Below are 19,238 nucleotides of genomic sequence, written 5' to 3'. Positions count from 1 at the left end.
GTGATGTGTTCTAGATCATGATTTATATAAGCTTATAAAGGTGGTTTTGGCTAACACCTATAGTTGGATGAGTCATCTATGTGTCATCGTTGCTGGTAGTTTGAAATGTAGGGGCATAAAATATTAGACTGATCGAATAGAATCACCCCTTTTGACTTGTCGGCACAATTGAGAAGGTAGGTATCTTAGTCTTATGGCTACTTTTCCCTTTATTGATATTTGTTCTCATGATAAGGTTTATATATTTACTTTTTAGTGTCATGCTGACTGTTCCTTTCATAGATTTCCATTAATTAGTAAGGCACAGTTGTTAGAAAGAAACATATTACAGTCGACATACCAACAAATCACATGCAACTTACATCAGCAAGATCTTAAAGTGGATAAACTGGGTGCATGGTTTGCAAATATAAGTGCATTATTTACCAGAGTCGGTTCAATGAAAAAGGTACATATTTAAGAGAATACGAGAACGGTCGAATCACACGAGATTTTACACTAACATCACGTACAAAATCACTTGTGATTCTCGTGACCTTGACTCGCAACCTAAAGATGCTGCCATAGGGTCGTCCACACACTTTTTTGGCCTTTAATGTAAAATCACATGTGATTTTACACGTGATTTGACCATTTTTATATTCTCTTAAATAGTTAACATTGTTATTTGCTCCTCCCTCTTATGTATTTATGTCATATGTCCACTTTCCATTTGTTTTCTATTGGTTGAATTTTGTGATTTCAGTAAGTTGTATTATACTGTAACAAGCATGATTACAAGCTGTTGCAACAGGTGACCAAAACAGATATTTCGTCTACCATGTTGAATCAGAGATGACAGTTAACATCAGGACGAACCTTATTGATTTCTCTCATCGTATAGATAGATTTTGGGTGCGTCCCCCATCCAATGTACATCTTATAGCATAACTTCAGTTACAACTCATGACTTGATCAACTTTTCCAATTTGTTGGATCACTTAAATGGATGGGAGCACATGTACTCTATTAAGTGAGCCAAGAATGTCATGGATAATGAGACATTGTAATCATATATAACGTATAAACGTACATCCTTTTCTCATTGGAGAAAGTAGTTGTAATACCAAAATGAGGAAATAGCTACAAGACTTATACATTTGAAATTTACATGAAACTAAGGACTAATTTCCAACATCAATTGCTCAAGCAGTCAAGACCAATTGCATGATGGAGATATCTTAACGTTTTCTTATAATTTATAGATCCCATGAACCAGAAGTTGAAAAATCATCGACCGTCACTAGCTGCACATAGTTGTTCAATTAATGGCCTCTTCATGTTCATGCATTATCGTTTTCCTTGTATCCTTCCTAATTAATGGGATTGACATCTGCCATAATGATATATATGTCAAGCCAATGCTAAAAGAACCGATGACATTAGCACCATTTGAGACTTCGTCGGAGGTTCCCTTACCTTATATTGGAACTTTAGCAGCTTGCCTGTCGTGGAATACGTTTTAAAAGGACCTATCACTGCAAAATGCAACCCTTTCTGTAGACACAAAGAGGCGGCCTGATATTGCACCAGCTGTAGTGTATAAGTAGCATTGGGAGCATGCAACAACTTCTCACCATTCTGGGTACTGAAGTGTTTCCTGCAGAGTTTCCTTCATTGTTCCATAGTCTGGTAACCGTACTTTGAGGCTAGAATATTGCTGTGATTTGCCGTGGAGGTATGGAAGCTTGATGCTGTTTGGTAATGTGTTCTGGATCATGACATTACTAAGCCTATAAAGATGGCGTAAGTTGACAACTTTACTAGGATGAGTTATCCATGTGTCATCAACAATGGCGGTTTGAATGTGAGGGGATAAAATAGAGCCCGGTCAAATAGATTCGCCAATTTTGACTTGTGGGCACAGTTGAGATGGTTGGTGCTTCCTCTTCTTCTGCATGCTTTTTCCTTTATTGATCATATCGGTCCTTCTAATAAGGTTTATGCATATACTTTTCATTGTCATGCATGCTGACTATTATTTCTGTAGATATAAGATATCCATTTAGTTGATAATTTAATGCACAGAAATTGGGAAAAAGGTATATTATAAATTTGTAATCGACATGGCAGCATTTCATGGCAAAATACATGTGCAAGATGAGCACTGAATTCTAAGTGGTGAGATGGATGCCTTTAAATATTTGGTTAATCAGCTTGAGGTGTAAAGTGGTGCGAATGTAGCCTATCTTGTCGTTTTTACTTCATGGTTAAGGACATGAGATTTTTTGGTTGTTTTCTTCTCAGTTTGTAGGACCCCCAAAATACAACACGAATGCCATGCCATGAAATGTCCACCAATATACAGCCAATAAATGATCCCAAAGGTCTGAAACATACAACCGCAATCCTAATGTGAACAAGAGCCAATGCGAAAACGCGAGTCTAGCAATATATATTCGATATTTTTGATGATCTGTCACCAAAAATCCATCCACAAACAATAACAATCACAAATTTACAATTTAATATAGAAATGGCATGTAAGACGAAAGACCAAGATGTATACTTTGTGGTGGATAAAGATACAATCCAGTGAACACATATATAGTTAAATCTAGGTAAAATTTAATCACAATATCCCCGAAAATAAACCAACAGTACAATGGTTAATATTAAGAAATCGAGATTGAAGCGGAATATATCATATTGTAAGGGAAAACTAACATCAAATAATCAACACATAACTGAGTTAATGAATCTAACGCATGGAAGAGAGTCTCAAGATTTTTACATGGAAAAACTGAAAAGGAAAAACCACGGACGGAGAATGTCGAGAACTGATCTATAATCGGTCATGATGTTAAAACGGTGAAGATTACAACAATAATGGTGTAGAAATCGAAGCTGTTGGTACTTAGTTCGTCTATGAATATAGAGCAAGGTTTTAGAAGATTTACATGCTGATTTAGTGAGTGCCTTGTGGCACTCATCGGCGTGACCAGTATGTACCTTTAGTGGCACTCTTCAACATGTGCCTTCGGTGCCAATCATCGATATGTGAGTGTCTTCAGTTAAACTGACGAGTACTAATACTTATCAGTGAGTCACTAGTGCTGATACTTATCTGAACCACGACAACATTTTTCATTCTTATCCATTGGTAGTCATTTGGTACCAAAACAATTTTCAGTTATTCTAAATTTAGAAGATTTAATCTTAATATGGAACATACTAAACATAATAATATCTTTGCATGTTGTAACTCTCGTTTTTAGCTAGAAACTAAAGTAGAAAATTGGATTATACCAAAGTGAATTTTTGTGAAACCCAATGTTGTGAAAATGGTAGAAACATGCTACTGATAGTTGCAACTATGAGCATACTCCCTTCATTAAGAAATCTGGAAATATGCTACTGATCGGTGGTTTGTCTATAAGTTGATGATTTGGTGTTTGCAAGTAAATTCACAACAAATGGTTAATGAGTTCAAGGAGTCAATGAAAGTAGAGTTTGAAATGTCAGATCTAGGCCATCTTCATTTCTTCTTGGGCATAGAAGCAAAGCAAGCAGATGGTAAGACCACCATATCTCAGAAAAGGTACGCTACAGATCTCCTTGTTAGATTCAATCTGAGTGATTCTCTCCCTGCCTCAACTCCCATGGAAGTTGGTCTAAAACTGGCTAAGGATATTGTAGAGGAAAGTGTTGACTCTACATTATTTCGTAGTCTAATTGGTTGCCTTATGTATCTTACGGCAACAAGACCCTATATCATGTTTTTTATAAGTCTGGTGAGTCGTTTTATGGGAACCCCTACAAGGAGTCTTTAGAATGCTGTTAAACGGATACTAAGCTATGTTAAGAGAACCTTAAATCATGGGATTGTGTACTCTCAAGTTCAGGACCCAAGTTTGAAAGGTTTTTGTGATAGCGATTATGGTGGAAACTTGGTTGACAACATAAGTACTAGGGGCTACATTTTTAGTCTGGGATCAGGCGGCAATCAAGAAAACAGAAAGTGGTTGCCTTGTCCTCGACTGAGGCAGAATATATGGCTCTCTCTTCGGCTGGATGTCATGCTCTATGGCTTAGAGGTATCTTAGACGAATTGAATGTTCCTCTAGGTACCCCAACTAAAGGTTTCTGTGATAACAAATCTGCCATAGCCTTAATGAAAAATCCAGTTTTTCACGGTAAAAGTAAGCATATTCACATCAAGTTTCACTTCATCAGAGAGCTTGTTCAAAACTTGGAAGTTGAAGTTGTTTTCTGTGGATCAAAGGACCAAGTTGCTGACATCTGTACGAAGGCCCTAAACAGTGGAAGTTTCTGCAAATTAAAGAAGGAACTGGGTGTTGCTGATGTCTAGCTTATGGGGGAATATTGGAATATAAGCTAGACTGTGTATATAGGTAGTTAGTGTGATAATTAGTATGGGTTTCTGTTGGTAGTTTCTAGTATTAACCGCCAACCTTGAAAGGGTGTCTTGAAAGGTTGTGTTGGTTCGTTCTCTATATATAGCTGTATTCCATATTGTACTAAGTGTCGATTTCTAATATATATGAAATAAAGTGTGTGTATTTATGGTGTACATCTTCATCTTTACAACACAAATGATGTACTGGGACTACAAAAACATATAATTATGATCCACTGCCATATGTTATACGCTCTGATGGTACGATATTTGAAGTCTCCAATTAATAACACACGAGCAAAGATAGGAAATGAGTCTTGAAGTTTGAACATATAAAACCAGAATGAGTCATTCTCATTGTCTCTTGATCCTCTTTCAACAAATATATACATGTTCCCATTAGTGAATGCTTTAACCATACGACATAATCTAGTCTATTTGAAATTTACATGGAATTGAGGTACTAATGTTCAACATCAATTTCTTAAGCATTCTGGATTGATTGTCCTATGAAGGTGACTTAGAGTTCTCTTGTAATTTGGAAAGCCCATAAACCAGAAGCTGAAATCATCCATGGTTACTAATTCCACATACTTGTTCGATGGCCTCTTCGTGTTCATGCTCTCACCAACTCCTTTTATCTTTTCTAATGGAATTGACACCTACAAAGACAGTTATGTCAAGATACTACTCTAAAATCAAAACAGAGGTGCACGGGATGTAAATATAAACTTCGGACCCTTTTTACCTTATATTGGAACTTTAACAGCTCCCCTGTTGTAGAATAAGTTTTCAGGGATCTGTCACTGCAAAATCCAACCCTTTCAGTAGTCATGAAGAGGATGCCTGCAATCGCACCGGCTGTAGTATATATGTAACATCGAGTGGCATGCAACAACTTCTCACTATCCCTGGTACCGAAACTTTTCCTGAAGATTTTTGCTTCACGGCCAAGTGGTAGGATTTTGGCACCGTAACTCAACTTTTGTATCACAATTTCCATTATTTTGGGTACTAAGCTCACTGCAATACAAAAATGAAAACCCTGTTAGATTGAGGGAGACAAGTAGAACCATTTGTTGTTATTGTACCAGTGTAGGCAATTACCATGATTTTTAATCGAGACTGCAAAACTGCCTTTTCTTTCTATGCCATTGATTTTGGAAGTAGAAAGAGGATAATTGGGTTCATAAGGTTTAGAAAGAAGTAGTCCCCTTGTTGATGTCATCGGAATTCCCATAACACTGCCTGCTAATCTGGTATCCATATTTTGACGTCGGATTGCAATGATTTGATTGCCTTAATGGGTATGGAAGCTAGCTAAATGCTGAAGTTACTTGCTGGGAAATGTGTTAAGGATCATGATATTTATAAGCTTATAAAGATGGCTTAAGTACACCTTTAGTTGGATGAGTCATATATATGTCATCGCTGCTGGTGGTTTGAATGTGAGGGCATAAAATAAAGTCCTGATAATATCCATAGAATATATTTATCCCTTTTGACGTGAGCACAATTTGACAAGGTGGGTACCTTAGCTTTTTCTGGCTACTTTTCCTTTTATTGATATCGGTCCTCTTGATAAGGTTTATACATCTACATTTTAGTGTCATGCTGACTGTTTCTGACATAGATTTCCATTAGTCGGTGAAGCACGGTGGTTGAAAAAAAAGCACGTTACAATCGACATGCCAACAAATCACATGCAAATTACCTCAGCAAGATCAGAAAACTGAAATTTGAAGTGGTGAAATGGCTTTTCATTTGCTTTTTTGGATGATAACATATAAGCATATAAGAATGGCATAAACTGACAGCTTTTAGTTGGATGAGTCATCCACATCTTATGGTTTCCGGTGGTTGGTAGTTGAATCTTTTCTGGGGCATGATTTTCCTTCATGATGTCGTTGTTTTTGACTGTATATGGATAACACACCTTTACTTGTCATCATGACAGTTTAATTTCGATCAAAGTTATACATTGTTTGGTAAGGCACAAAGTTTAGTGATGGGTTAATATCGACAAAATGGTAAATGGAGATTATGCATGGACGAATACCATCAAGTCACATTCAAGTTAGTAAAGACCAATTCAGCTTGCTGAAATTGTTGGGATTGTTCAGTATTAAATAACTTCATGTTTTTGAAATCGAATCAGACACATGTATGTTGTCTAACGGATTACTTAGGATATATATATATATATATATATATATATATTGTCATATGACAAAAGTTTTGTTCTTGCTTATGGTTTTTGGTGTTTATTTATGAAACTCATGATTTTCAAACACAAGACCAAGCTAAGAAAACTAATATGCAAGTGGTGAATGGCCTTTATATAAATGTTGCTTAATCAGATTGAGGTGTAAAGTAGTGAGACAGTGCTTTTGTATATTTTAGTTCATATATATATATATATATATATATATATATATATATGTCATGGCTCTTTGGGATCTTCTCTTCTCTGTTGCACGTGGTATGCATATATAAAAAGGAGACTTTCGACAATATATATCCTCTTTTGTTGGAAACAAATTGAACTTTATGATCATTATCTATAATAAATATTAAATGACAATTGATTAAACATTTATATTTATCAAGAGCATTTTATATCAGTTACTATCCGGTTACATATTTGGATACATATATATCTCCTAATATGAGTAGGATAATTCATTAAGTTAATTAGTTGATTAACATTAATATAAGTGTATATTCTATTACTCTAAAATTAAATCTATTGACAAACTAGGATTCGTTATGGAATGGTTCTTTAGTTTCCATGGCATATCTGCATTCAGTTCAGCCATATTCTGAAGCAAACCGTATAAAGCTTTAAAAGACTTCGATCTACACGCAATGATGACTACTTCCGCTTCAATGAGTTGTTCTTGTTGGGAGAGGAACAAAGAGAATGTCAACCAATTATAGACTATTTTCTCATATGTGAAACTTATTACATCATGACCATATATATATATATATATATACATATATATATATGTATATATATACTACTCCTAGCCATAACTCCAAACAATAATGAAAATCAATGACCTTTAATTTGCCTACTTAGATTACATTCCAAAATATAAATTAATGACCACTAACACAAACTTTAGGGGCCGTTTACCAAATACTTACCTGGGTAAGCGTTAAGTTTACCAAGTCACATTACCTTAGCGGATGAATATGACAAGGACCAATAATCTTACCCAGTGTAAGAGTGAAGGCAAGGACCGAGAATCTTACCCGGTAAGTGATGACAACGACTTTTACCATGGTTAGCACTTACCGGGTAAATTGTTACATACAAAGTCATTCTGGTGGACTAAATCTTACCCGATAAGTAAACAATAATGTTGAATTTTACCGTTAAACGCTTAGCGGGTAAGTGTTTAGGTAAACGGCCCATTAATCACACTAAGATAGAGACTCATAAAATACAAACAATAGACTAATTTAAACATATATACATATGACCAAGTCCACTACTTTGGATCAATCCTCAGCACTCCCTCTTCATTCAAAGTTGCAAACTCCAAGCAAAGCTCCAAAGTAACAGAATTTTTCCAGACTCGGTAACTTTATTGGCCCACTGCTCATGTGTGCTCAAATACTTCAATTCAATGTAACTTTTTCCTTTGCAATCAAATCACGAAAGGAAATTAAAACGAATAACAATATGCTTTGTTATGCTATATATGAAAGGTTGTATATATATATATATATATATATATTGCATCATCGATAGATATATATATATATATATATATATATATATATATATTGTTGCTTAATTTGTTGTCGTAGAATATGTATCTTAATTTGTTGCTCCCTCTTGCTTAGTTGAAGCTAAGGGGCTGTAACCCAAATGTTTACTGGGTAAGCGCTTGCTTAGTTGAAGCTAAGGGGCTGTAACCCAATTGTTTACTGGGTAAGCGCTTACCTGGGTAAGAGTCGTAATCTTTACTTACTTACTGGATAAGTCTCCATCTTTCTCATTGTTCTTACCCGGTAAGATTCTTGACCTTTGTCATGTTCATCCGATAAGGAAATTTATTTGGTAAGCACTTGCCAAGTAAGCATTTAGTAAACGGCCTAAATACTTAGTTTCCCTCTTTTTGGATAGGAAGGTAAATATATGCAAAATGGAGGTTTTGCTAGTCCATATATATTATTATATATTCAGGTGTCTGCTATGGAATGGATTCCTTTGCTGATCGTTTTGTGGAAGATAGAGGTTTTGATCCAAGTACTTAGTTTCTTTAATTTGCCCATTAATTAATGCTATTGCTTTTGATGAATGGATGGGGTTGCTTTTTGGGTTGGAAACCTTGTCAAGCCCTTCTTCTAGCATCAGATGATGATTTTGCCAACAAACTATTACAAAACAACACATACCTTACAACTATATCCACATGTTGTACCATTTAAGTTGTTAAAATGTCACACTTTAAATCCCTTCTTAGGCAACTAAGTTGTCACTGTTTGAATCCCAAATATGCCATGGCATGTCATGGTCAAAAGAAATGAAAGGTTATGTACATCATGATGCAATATACACTCCCTTGGTGTCAAAAGAAAACCACCTCTATAATTTTCATTTGTTACTCAAGTGTTCGCCTACGTACCAAATCTCTTCATTGTTCCTGCCCCGAACCTGAGGTGGGTTGGGTTATCATGACCTTCTCAAGTCAAACTCTTTCAAACGAAAACAGGCTACCTCATGAAGGTTGCGACAAAACTTGTTACAACCTTTCACAAACTGGGCAAGCTTATCTGCAAACTCAAGCTTAGGCTTGCCCGTCAAGGTGGCCTTCAGTATTTGACGAGTTTTTATTGCGCCAATTAGGGCTATTTTTGTATCTTTCATATTAATTACATTACCAAATTAATACTCCCAAACAACATTGACAAACCAGAGCTTAAAACTCCGTGATTTCTCCATTGTTTTACATTTTCAAGCATTGTACCTTCATCATTAAATATTTTCTTAAAGTTTATTGCTTTATAAATTGTCATTGTTCATATATTAAGGATCTGGTTTTATCTTCCACATTAGAACAGATATATAAATAACACAAACAAAAGATGGGAAATGAGTCTGAAAGTTTGAACAAATAAAACCTGAATCAAGAGGGGAAATGAGTCGTTTCATTGTCTCTCTTTTATCGACAAATACATATACATGCTCCCGTTAGTGAAAATAAAGTTGTCTGTTTTACATTTACATGGAACTGAACATCATTTGCTCTGCATGTCTGGATTGATTATCCTATGAAGGTGTCTTAGAGTTTTCCTATAATTTGGGAAGCCCATAAACCAGAAGCTGAAATCATCCATGGTTACTAATTCCACATACTTGTTCGACGGTCTCTTCATGTTCATGCTCTCACCTACTTCTTTGATCTTTCCCAATGGGATTGACACCTACAAAAACAACTATGTCAAGATACTACTTTCAATCAAACAAACATGATGGGATGTAAATATATACTTTTGAGATTCCCTACCTTATATCGGAACTTTAACAGCTCCCCTGTTGTGGAATACGTTTGGAGGGATCTGTCACTGCAAAATCCAACCCTTTCAGTAGACATGAAGAGGATGCCAGCAATCGCACCCGCTGTAGTGTATATGTAGCACCGAGAGGCATGCAACAACTTTTCACTATCCCTGGTACTAAAAAATTTCGTGAAGATTTTTGCTTCACGGCCAAGTGGAAGGATTTTGGCACCATAACTCAACTTGTGTTTCACAATTTCTATTAGTTTGGGTACTAAGCTAACTGCAATTACAAAAATGAAACTTAGTTAGATTGATGCAGAGAAATAGAACTGTTTGTTTTCCTTGTATCAATGTGAAACAATTACCATGATTTTCAACAGGGACTGCAAAACTGCCTTTTCTTTCTACGCTGTCGATTTTGGAAGTAGAAAGAGGATGATGGGGTTCATAAGGTCTAGAAAGAAGTAGTCTCCTTGTTGACATCATCGGTGTTCCCATGACGCTGCCTGATAATCTGGTATCCATATTTTGACGTCGGATTGTTATGGTTAAGATGCCTTGATGGCATGGAAGTTAAATGCTGAAGTTGCAGAGTAATGTGTTCTGGATCATGATGTTTATAAGCTTATATAGATGGCTTAAGTTGACACCTTTTGGTTGGAGGAGTCATCTTTGTGTCTTGGTGGTTTGAATGTGAGGACATAAAATAAAATCCTGATTGATTCACCCCTTTTGACTTGTGAGCACAATTGAGAAGGGAGGTATCTCAGCTTTTTCTGGCCACTTCTCCTTCAGTGAGATCGGTCCTCTTGATAAGATCTATATATGTACTTTTTTGTGTCATGCTGACTGTTTCTTTCATAAAATTCCATTAATTGGTAATGCATAGTTGTTGGAAAACAAGCATATTACAATCGACATGCCAACATAATCACATGCAAATTACATCAGCAAGATCAGAAAACTGAAGTTGAAGCAGTGAAATGGCCTTTATTTTGCTTTCATAAATTGAGGTGTAAAGTGGTGGGACGGTTGCTGTCTTATCTTATAATTCCTACTTCATGGTTAAGGCCAAGGGATTTTTTGGATCTTTTCTGTCGGTCTGTGTCACCAAAAATACACCATGCCACGTATACATCATGATTCAATAACTACCCTTCTGTCCCATGAAGAAAACCAAATTCAAAATGCTAATGGTCCTGAAAGAATAGTTTTGATGGACCTATCAACATAACCCTTTTTGTAGACACAAAGAAGAGGCATGCAATGGCATCGGCTGTACATCGTATAAGTAGCAATGCAAAGCCTGCAACAGCTACTTCTCTCCCTTGTGATCCTGAAGTTTTTGCAGAAGATTTTTCCTTGGCTCCTAAATTAAATTGAATGATTTGGGCACCATGACTCAACTTGTATTTCATGATTTCATTCAATTTTGGTCCAAAATTCACTGCATAGCCTAAAAATAGGGAGATTAATAGAGAGAATTATAATTGTAGCATGAAAATCGCCATAATCCTGACAGCAAAACCTCTGTGCATTGATCTTGGAACAAGTGGCAGATAGAGGGTAATGTGGTTGATAAGATTTAGACAATGGTAGTCTCCCTTTTTTATCTGACCGGAATTCCCGTAACAAGTTTCAAGAATCTGGGATCCATACTTAGATGGATTGCTGTGATTTGAATATCTCGCTGATCTGGAATAACTTATCCAGTTTGGGATTCTTTCAGTTCTTTTCTTTTTCAAAGTTATCTCTGGATCTTTTCCACATATATATATATATATATATATATACACACACACGTATAGGCATAGAGGGACAGCATAAACTAACAACTTCTTTTGCCGGGTGATCGAGTCACCAACTTCTCATTATTATATCACTGGTTGTTAGAACATGAGGGCATGAAATAAAGCAAGATTGAACAAATTCAGTCAATATTAAACTCTTGAGCTGAATTGATAAAGGTTGGTGTTCATCTTTTCTTTTTGGAGGTAAAGCAACTTTATCTTCATGATATGATGTCCTTCCTTAGTTTCCATGTCATCCCAACAAGTCACATGCAAGTTGGTTGACCTAGCTAAGCAAACTGATCAAAACAGAAGTGGTGAAATTAAATGGGATTTCTTTTAATTAGATTAGATTGAGGTGTAAAGTGGTAGCAAGGGAAGCTTTCCTTTAGTTTAATGTCGATTCCGATCCCCAATATCATCAGATTTTAGAATCTTGCTTTTCTGTTTCGTAGAACCCCAAACTGGTCATACCATGTCATAATCAAGAGAAGTGACACATGATCTACATCATGATGGAACATATATATGTACCAAGATTAAAAATTACCATTATATGAATCCATATTAAATACAAATAATGTTGGTGATTTTAGTGAAACCATCGGTTCATTTTAGGTAATTGGATTCAACAAGATAATAATAGGGTTGATAGCTAAGCATAACACGAGTTAGTAGGTGTCGATTGCATACTCGTGTAAGTTAACTAGAACCCGGGATCATCAGATGGTTATGTATGACGAGTTACAAAGTAGCAAATAGTAGTGCACGGGTTGTGCATTTTTTGTCAAAGAGCACAGGTCATGCTTGGAAACAGAAGGTTGTGCAGGGGTCTTGCGTTTTTTATCTTGAAAATGGCACCGACCATGCATTTATCATATGTATGTGTTTATCCACTTGTAAAGAGCACGGGCCATGCCCTTATTATCAGTTTTATAACTGATATGTTTTTTCTAGCAATCAATCCCATTTAATGGGGAGTTATTATCGGTATTATAGGAGTGGTTACAATTCTCTATGTTTAAATAGGAACGATTTCTACCAAAATCGATAACAAGAATTTGAGATTAACCCTCGAGCGAATATCATGATACCCGGGTAGAATAAGGTCAAAATATCACTTAAGGAAAGCAAGCTCTCACACAATCTCAAGTTTATCCAAATTTCTATACACTCTTGTTTACTTACGAATTTCTAGAATTCCTCCAACAAAAGCGTATAATTAACTTTGTATTAACAGGAGCAACAAATAAGAGAAACACAAAGATAGCTTGCTAGAGTCGACCCTCCTCCTTTATCTGGGCTTGGGACCCTCATGCTTTGCTTTCCTAGTCTTCGCGTGATATGATTCACTTGGATCGTGTACAAAGATATCTGCATAAATCTATGTTTTTAGAGAGAACGCGGCTACAAAGAGATTACAAACATCCATGTACATGAATCTAAACACTTGTTCCGTAGTAAACATCTGTCTTTTTAATATCCACCCCGTAAACATTCGATAGACATTGCTCACTAGAAGTCTTCATATCTTGAGTACTCAGCAAAATTCCTCTGGAACTAGCTACATATTACATTGGAAACATAGATATCATTGCAAGTATTTGTCGAAATCTAATGATGGATCACAAGGGAAATTCACTACAAGAAACAGAGGCAACATCGACGGCCAAATCCGTAGCAGATCCATGACTAAAAGTCAAATCCGTCGCAAAATAAGTCATAGTTAATCAGCTGGTCGCAGAAATATTTTTCTACGGATTTAGGGACGGGAGCCCATAGCAAATCCGTAGCAAATAGGTGGTTTATATGTTTTATTGTTTTCCTCTTTTCAAGTAAAAGTCCACCGAAAAACGATGAGTTTGCTATGGATTAGCTAGGGAATGAATTTGCTAGGAATTAGTTATGGAACGTATTTGTCACGGATTAGCTAGGGAACGTATTTACTACGCATTAGCTAGGAACGAATTTGCTACAGATTAGCTAGGGAACGTATTTGCTACGAATTAGCTAGGGAATATATTTGCTACGTACCTTCAGTTCTTTTTTACATCTATTTAAAAAATAAGTGTTTTTTTCTCCATTGCTAATCCGTAGCAAATATGTACATTTTTTCACGGATTAGCGATAGATCATATATCGGCTGCAAAAAATATGAGTAAAATTTTAAAAAATTGGTTTAGTAGTTGATATGTGGCAAATCTATCGCAAATTAACGACGGGTCAGTCCGTTGCAAATTGTTGGTCTTTAATACCCAATTTTCTAGTAGGGAAAAATGACAACCACGTGAACCAAAAATCAATATTTACAGTTTAGCAACAGATCATTAGCTAGCTTAGGGACGAGCGACAAACCAAGCTATGTTACTAATTTGTCACTAAACTACCACGATTTCCGACATACATATAGGCGACAAATTAGTGACAGGTAGCTATTCCATTGGTAAAAGTTAAACTTTTGTATTGATTTCTCAAGATCCCTTGTTAATCCATCGGCAATCTATATTCTATGGATACCATTGACGAATTAGTGATAACCATACCAGTAAATGGCCTTTGTTGTGGGCCTTTTGATGGGTACTAATGGGTTTCACGGGCAGTAACAGGTTTTAATAAATTCATGGGTCATAATACGTATAATGTATATGTATATATTCTTTTGACTGATTATGTATGTATATATAGTAGCTAGTGTATGATCAGGTCATATATTGGGTTGGATGTATAGTGTATATTGTGTATATTAGTGGATAGTGTATACCTATGTATACTTTATAACAATGGGTGGTCATGTATACATTCATAGTATAAATGTACACTATATATACACACATACGTAAATAGACATATGCTAGCTACTTGTATATACATGCATACAAGCAAATAGACATCTACATATACATATGTATTGTAGTGTGTATGTACATTCTATATGCACATTCTTGTAATTAATAAACCCCATAAACCAGAAGTTGAAATCATCGACAGTCACTAACTCCACATATAGTTGTTCGTTAATCGACCTCTTTATGTTCATGCATTCTCCTACTCCTTTAATCTTTCCTAATGGCTGCCTTGCAGGTCTGCAATAACTTGTTCAATACATGTAGTGATTTCTTATGTTAAATGCTAACTTGAAGGATAATGTGTTTTAGATGATGATATTTATAGGCATATAAAGATGAAAAATATTTGGTTCAACGAGTCATCTATGTCTCATCATTACCCGTGGTTAGACGTGAACACAAATAATAAAGCAAGATTGAGTGAATTATGTCGATCGTCGTTGAATCGAGTTGAGAGCTCAATGAGAAAGGTTGGTGGTTTAATTAGCTTTTCTTGGTTGGCAAGGGGCAGGGACGGACTCAGTGTAGAGCATATGGCGGGTCCATGCCACCGATTTCTTTCCTGAGTCTTAATGTAAAAAATTATAGGGTCGTGAAAAATGTCACCATATCAATTTGTTATGTATCTCCGTACCATACATATTTTGAAACTACGAGGACACAAATTTCCCTTGGTAGAGTTGGTTTGCGAGGCTTTTCTAATTCCACCTTGACCGGAGTTCGAATCTCGTTAGTGTCATTTTCTTAGTTTTTAGCTTAAAGTATGAAAAACAATAAACTAACCAACAGACTAAATGATGTTGTTATGAAAAATACCCCTATATTTGTTTCTTATAGTCAAATGGTGCCGTTGATTGAAAAAATTCTAGATCCGTCCTTGACGAAAGAGCCCGCATGCATGCTTTTCCTTCATGATGTGATTACTTTCCAAGTAATGTACTTGATGGTAATTAATGAATTTATATTGATGGGTTGGTTGTAGTCTACAATCTACATGCAACAAGTCACACAGAAATTAGATAACCAAGCTAAGGAATCTGAAATAGAAGTGGTCTGAGAATGCCTTTATCTTGATTTAATCAGATTGACCTGTAAAGTGATGGCAACCACAGTTGCACTTCACCATATCTTAGCAAACTTTTTCCACTGTTTGTAGAATCCCAAATAGGCCATGACATGTCATGATCATAAGAAATGAGACATGATGTACATCATGAATGCAATATATATCCTGGTGCCAAAAAATAAATCCCCTCTATAGATTTTCCTTTTGTTCTAGATACTGTTTTATGTTCAAGATTTCCAACACCAAGAGTGATGTTCTTTATCTTTCTCCTACTTTTTGAGAAATCACGATGAGTCGGTCTTGTAGCTTCTAGTCTTCTCAGTCACTCAACTGTTCGTCTACCGACAAATAACAACTTGAATATCTTCATTTGGTACCAGAGGTGGGTTATCATGACCTTCTCAAGTCAAGCTAGATCTTCCAAAAGAAAACAAGCTACATCATGAAGACTGCAAAACAACAACATATTGCTCATCAAATATACTAAACCTTCCTACCATAATAAGCACTGGTGACTCTTTTACTCTTTAGCTATTTTAGACGCCAAGATTCAGGCATATGGGACAAGTTGCTTCAAGAGGCCTGCAACAGCTTCTCTTCCTCTCCTCTCCTGTACTAAAAAGAAGTTCTGGATAGTGTAGCTTGGCTGCCAAGTTGAACGATTTAAATACGGGACCACTACTCAACTTCTGTTTCATTATGTCAATTAATCTGGGTCCTACAATCACTACATGTTACAAAAACAAGAACACTATAAGATGGATAGAGAAAATCAGAATTGTGCTAGCTATAGTATTAGATCGAGATGATTAACATAAATCTAATAGACGACTGAAAAAATGTCTTCTCTTTATAAGCCACAGATTTTGGAAGTAGTAGTATAAAGAGGGTCATGGGGTTGATAAAGCTTAGACAGTAGTAGACTAGTAGTCAGTTTTGTTGATATGATCGGAATTCTCATCACATGTTTTGAGAATCTCTAAACCATATTTTGACAGATTGCTGTGATTTGGTTGCCTCGAGTTCGGCAGTAGCCTATTCAAGTACCGGGCAATATATAATGTGGTTTGAATGATGATGGCAGGTATAAGTATGTCCTGGTAAAAGTTGACAACTTAGTTGATCAATCATCACCGGCCTCGGATCATCCTTTCTGATATGTCATTTGCTTTCTGAAAGCCAATGATTATTGATTAACACACAAAATGTGAAATGAATCCATGGTGATGATTTGAAAAAGCAGATTCAGTCAACATGCAACAAGTCGAATTCAAATTACTTGAGCAAGCTAAGCAAATCTTAAGGTTGGTGGTTCCACTTTTTATTCCAAGTAATCAATTAGTTGGTAATGAATTCATATTGATTGATTGGAAAAGCAGATTACAGACTCCTAGCAACAAGCCACATGGAAATTAGATAACCAAGCTAAGGAACCTGAAATGAAAGTGGTGAGAATGGTTATCTTGTTTAATCAGATTGACCTGTAAAGTGGTGCAAGGGGAGCTTTCTCTTATCTTTTAATTTCTATTCCATGAACCATATCGATCTTCTGGAACTTTTTCCACTGTTTGTAGAATCCCAAATAGGCCATGTGTTATTTTCCAAAACTTCAAACATTTGAATATTAAAAACAATATAAATTCTTTTCAACAACAGAAACAGAAACAGAAACATATTGACTACAAATATATCATCTAAATATCTAACACCATTAGATCTAAGAATAAATGAACAAGAAATACTAACTCAATGTATAGATTTATTAAGATCGAAGGCTGATCTTTTATGAAAACAGAGAACTAAATTGAGAGAGCTCCTTGAGTAGGTGAGAGAGATTTAGAGAAAATTTGAGTTGTATATATGAGCTGAGTCGGTCAAATGCCCCTTTATATATATTTCAGATTTGACAAGAAAGGCCCTTGAAGATTCTCCTTTAGTACTCCGCTACCCTTGGTTAATATGAAATAGTGAGGCGCAGTCCATGTATTGAGTTATCAGCAACCTTTTCAGCAACTTATATATTCTACCCTTATCTGTCAAAGATTAACAAACAAGGAGTTCAAAGCTAAATTAGTTAACATGATAACAAGTCAAGATTGGAATATGAATGACTTTTAACACCCGCCCTCAATCTTGACTTTTAAACAAGTCTATCATTTTTAACTTCGAACACATGTAATTATGAAGATTTACACTAAGCGCCTTAGTTAAGATATCTGCAGTTTGTTCAGATGAGTGAATTTTAATGATTTTCAAAACACCTCTACTAATTTTTTCACGAATATAATGAATATCTATTTCAATGTGCTTAGTTCTTTCATGAAAAACAGGATTATTGGCGATTTGAATAGCGGCTTTGTTATCACAAAACATATTTACAGGAAGAAGATTGTTAACATTTAAATCAGTCAAGATTTTTAGAACCCAGACAATTTCACAAGATACAGATGCCATTTCTCTGTATTCTGATTCAGCAGAAGAGCGTGAAACAGTATTCTATTTTTTACTCTTCCAAGAAATAAGAGAATTTCCAAGAAATAAACAGTAACCTGTGATAGAGCGTCTAGAGGATAAACACTTACCCCAGTCAGCATCTACGAAAGCAGTAAGATTAAACAGATCTGACCTTGTTAGACTAACTCCTTTTCCAGGTGAAGATTTAAGATACCTGAGAATTCTTAAAGCAAGGTTTAATTGTGATTGTCTAGGAGCATGCATAAACTGACTCAAACAATGGACAGCAAATGCTATATCAGGACCGGTTGCAAGAAGGTAAATTAACCTTCCTATTAACCTTTGATAACCAGAACAATCAAATAAAAGAGAATCTTTTGAATTGCTTGAATCAGATATTACCAAATTAACATCCATAGGAGTACTAGAAGGTTTGCATCCCAAGTATCCAAAATCATTTAATAATTCCAAACAATATTTCCTTTGGGACATACAAACACCGTTAATGCAATCTAGAATCTCAATTCCTAAAAAGAATTTTAATTTTCCTAGATATTTGATTAAGAACTTACCTTTTAAGTACTCTTTAAACATATTAATTTCTACCACACTGTTTCCTGTGATAACAATATCATCTACATATACGAGGAGAATGATAAACATAGAATTCACACGTTTAGTGAACAAAGAATAATCAGATATACTTTGCACAAAATCATTTTCACTTAAACAAGATGATAACTTGGCATACCATTGCCTGGGAGCTTGTTTTAAGCCATATAATGACTTAACCAGTTTACAAACCCTTTTATCATTAGAATCATAGTAACCTTCAGGAAGAGACATATAAACATCCTCTACTAAGTCCCCATAAAGAAAAGCATTGTTGACGTCTAATTGAAATAAAGGCCATTTAAACTGAACAGCAAGGGCAATGATGCATCTAACAGTAACCATTTTGACTACTGAAGAGAAAGTCTCTTCATAATCAAGACCCTCTCTTTGAGAGTACCCCTTAGCCACTAGTCTTGCTTTATACCTTTCAATCTCACCATTAGACTTATATTTGATTTTATAAACCCATTTGCAACCTATAGCTTTTCTATTTCTGGGTAGGTCAGTAATAATCCAAGTCCCATTCCTATGAAGGGCCTCCATTTCCT

The 19,238-nt window shown here is 35.6% G+C and overlaps 2 protein-coding genes across 2 annotated transcripts; both read right to left on the bottom strand.

Moving 5' to 3' along the window:
• Positions 1–4,722: 4,722 nt before the first annotated feature.
• On the bottom strand, positions 4,723–5,740 carry LOC112528137 (GEM-like protein 7). Its single transcript, XM_025139073.1, has 3 exons — positions 5,507–5,740; positions 5,148–5,422; positions 4,723–5,061 (listed from the first exon to the last, which is right to left on the bottom strand). The coding sequence occupies exons 1-3, from the start codon at positions 5,664–5,666 to the stop codon at positions 4,876–4,878; spliced, it is 621 nt and encodes a 206-aa protein (XP_024994841.1). The 5' UTR covers positions 5,667–5,740; the 3' UTR covers positions 4,723–4,875.
• A 3,899-nt stretch (positions 5,741–9,639) lies between these two features.
• LOC112528363 (GEM-like protein 7) lies at positions 9,640–10,672 on the bottom strand. Its single transcript, XM_025139380.1, has 3 exons — positions 10,285–10,672; positions 9,925–10,199; positions 9,640–9,841 (listed from the first exon to the last, which is right to left on the bottom strand). Exons 1-3 carry the CDS (start codon positions 10,442–10,444, stop codon positions 9,656–9,658), a joined length of 621 nt encoding a protein of 206 aa, XP_024995148.1. The 5' UTR covers positions 10,445–10,672; the 3' UTR covers positions 9,640–9,655.
• Between the last annotated feature and the right edge of the window lie 8,566 nt (positions 10,673–19,238).

Source organism: Cynara cardunculus, assembly GCF_001531365.2.
Source record: "Cynara cardunculus var. scolymus isolate 2C chromosome LG 15, CcrdV1, whole genome shotgun sequence".
NCBI lineage: Eukaryota > Viridiplantae > Streptophyta > Magnoliopsida > Asterales > Asteraceae > Cynara > Cynara cardunculus.
Note: the sequence above shows the minus strand (reverse complement) of the source record. Positions and strands in the feature narration are given on the sequence as shown.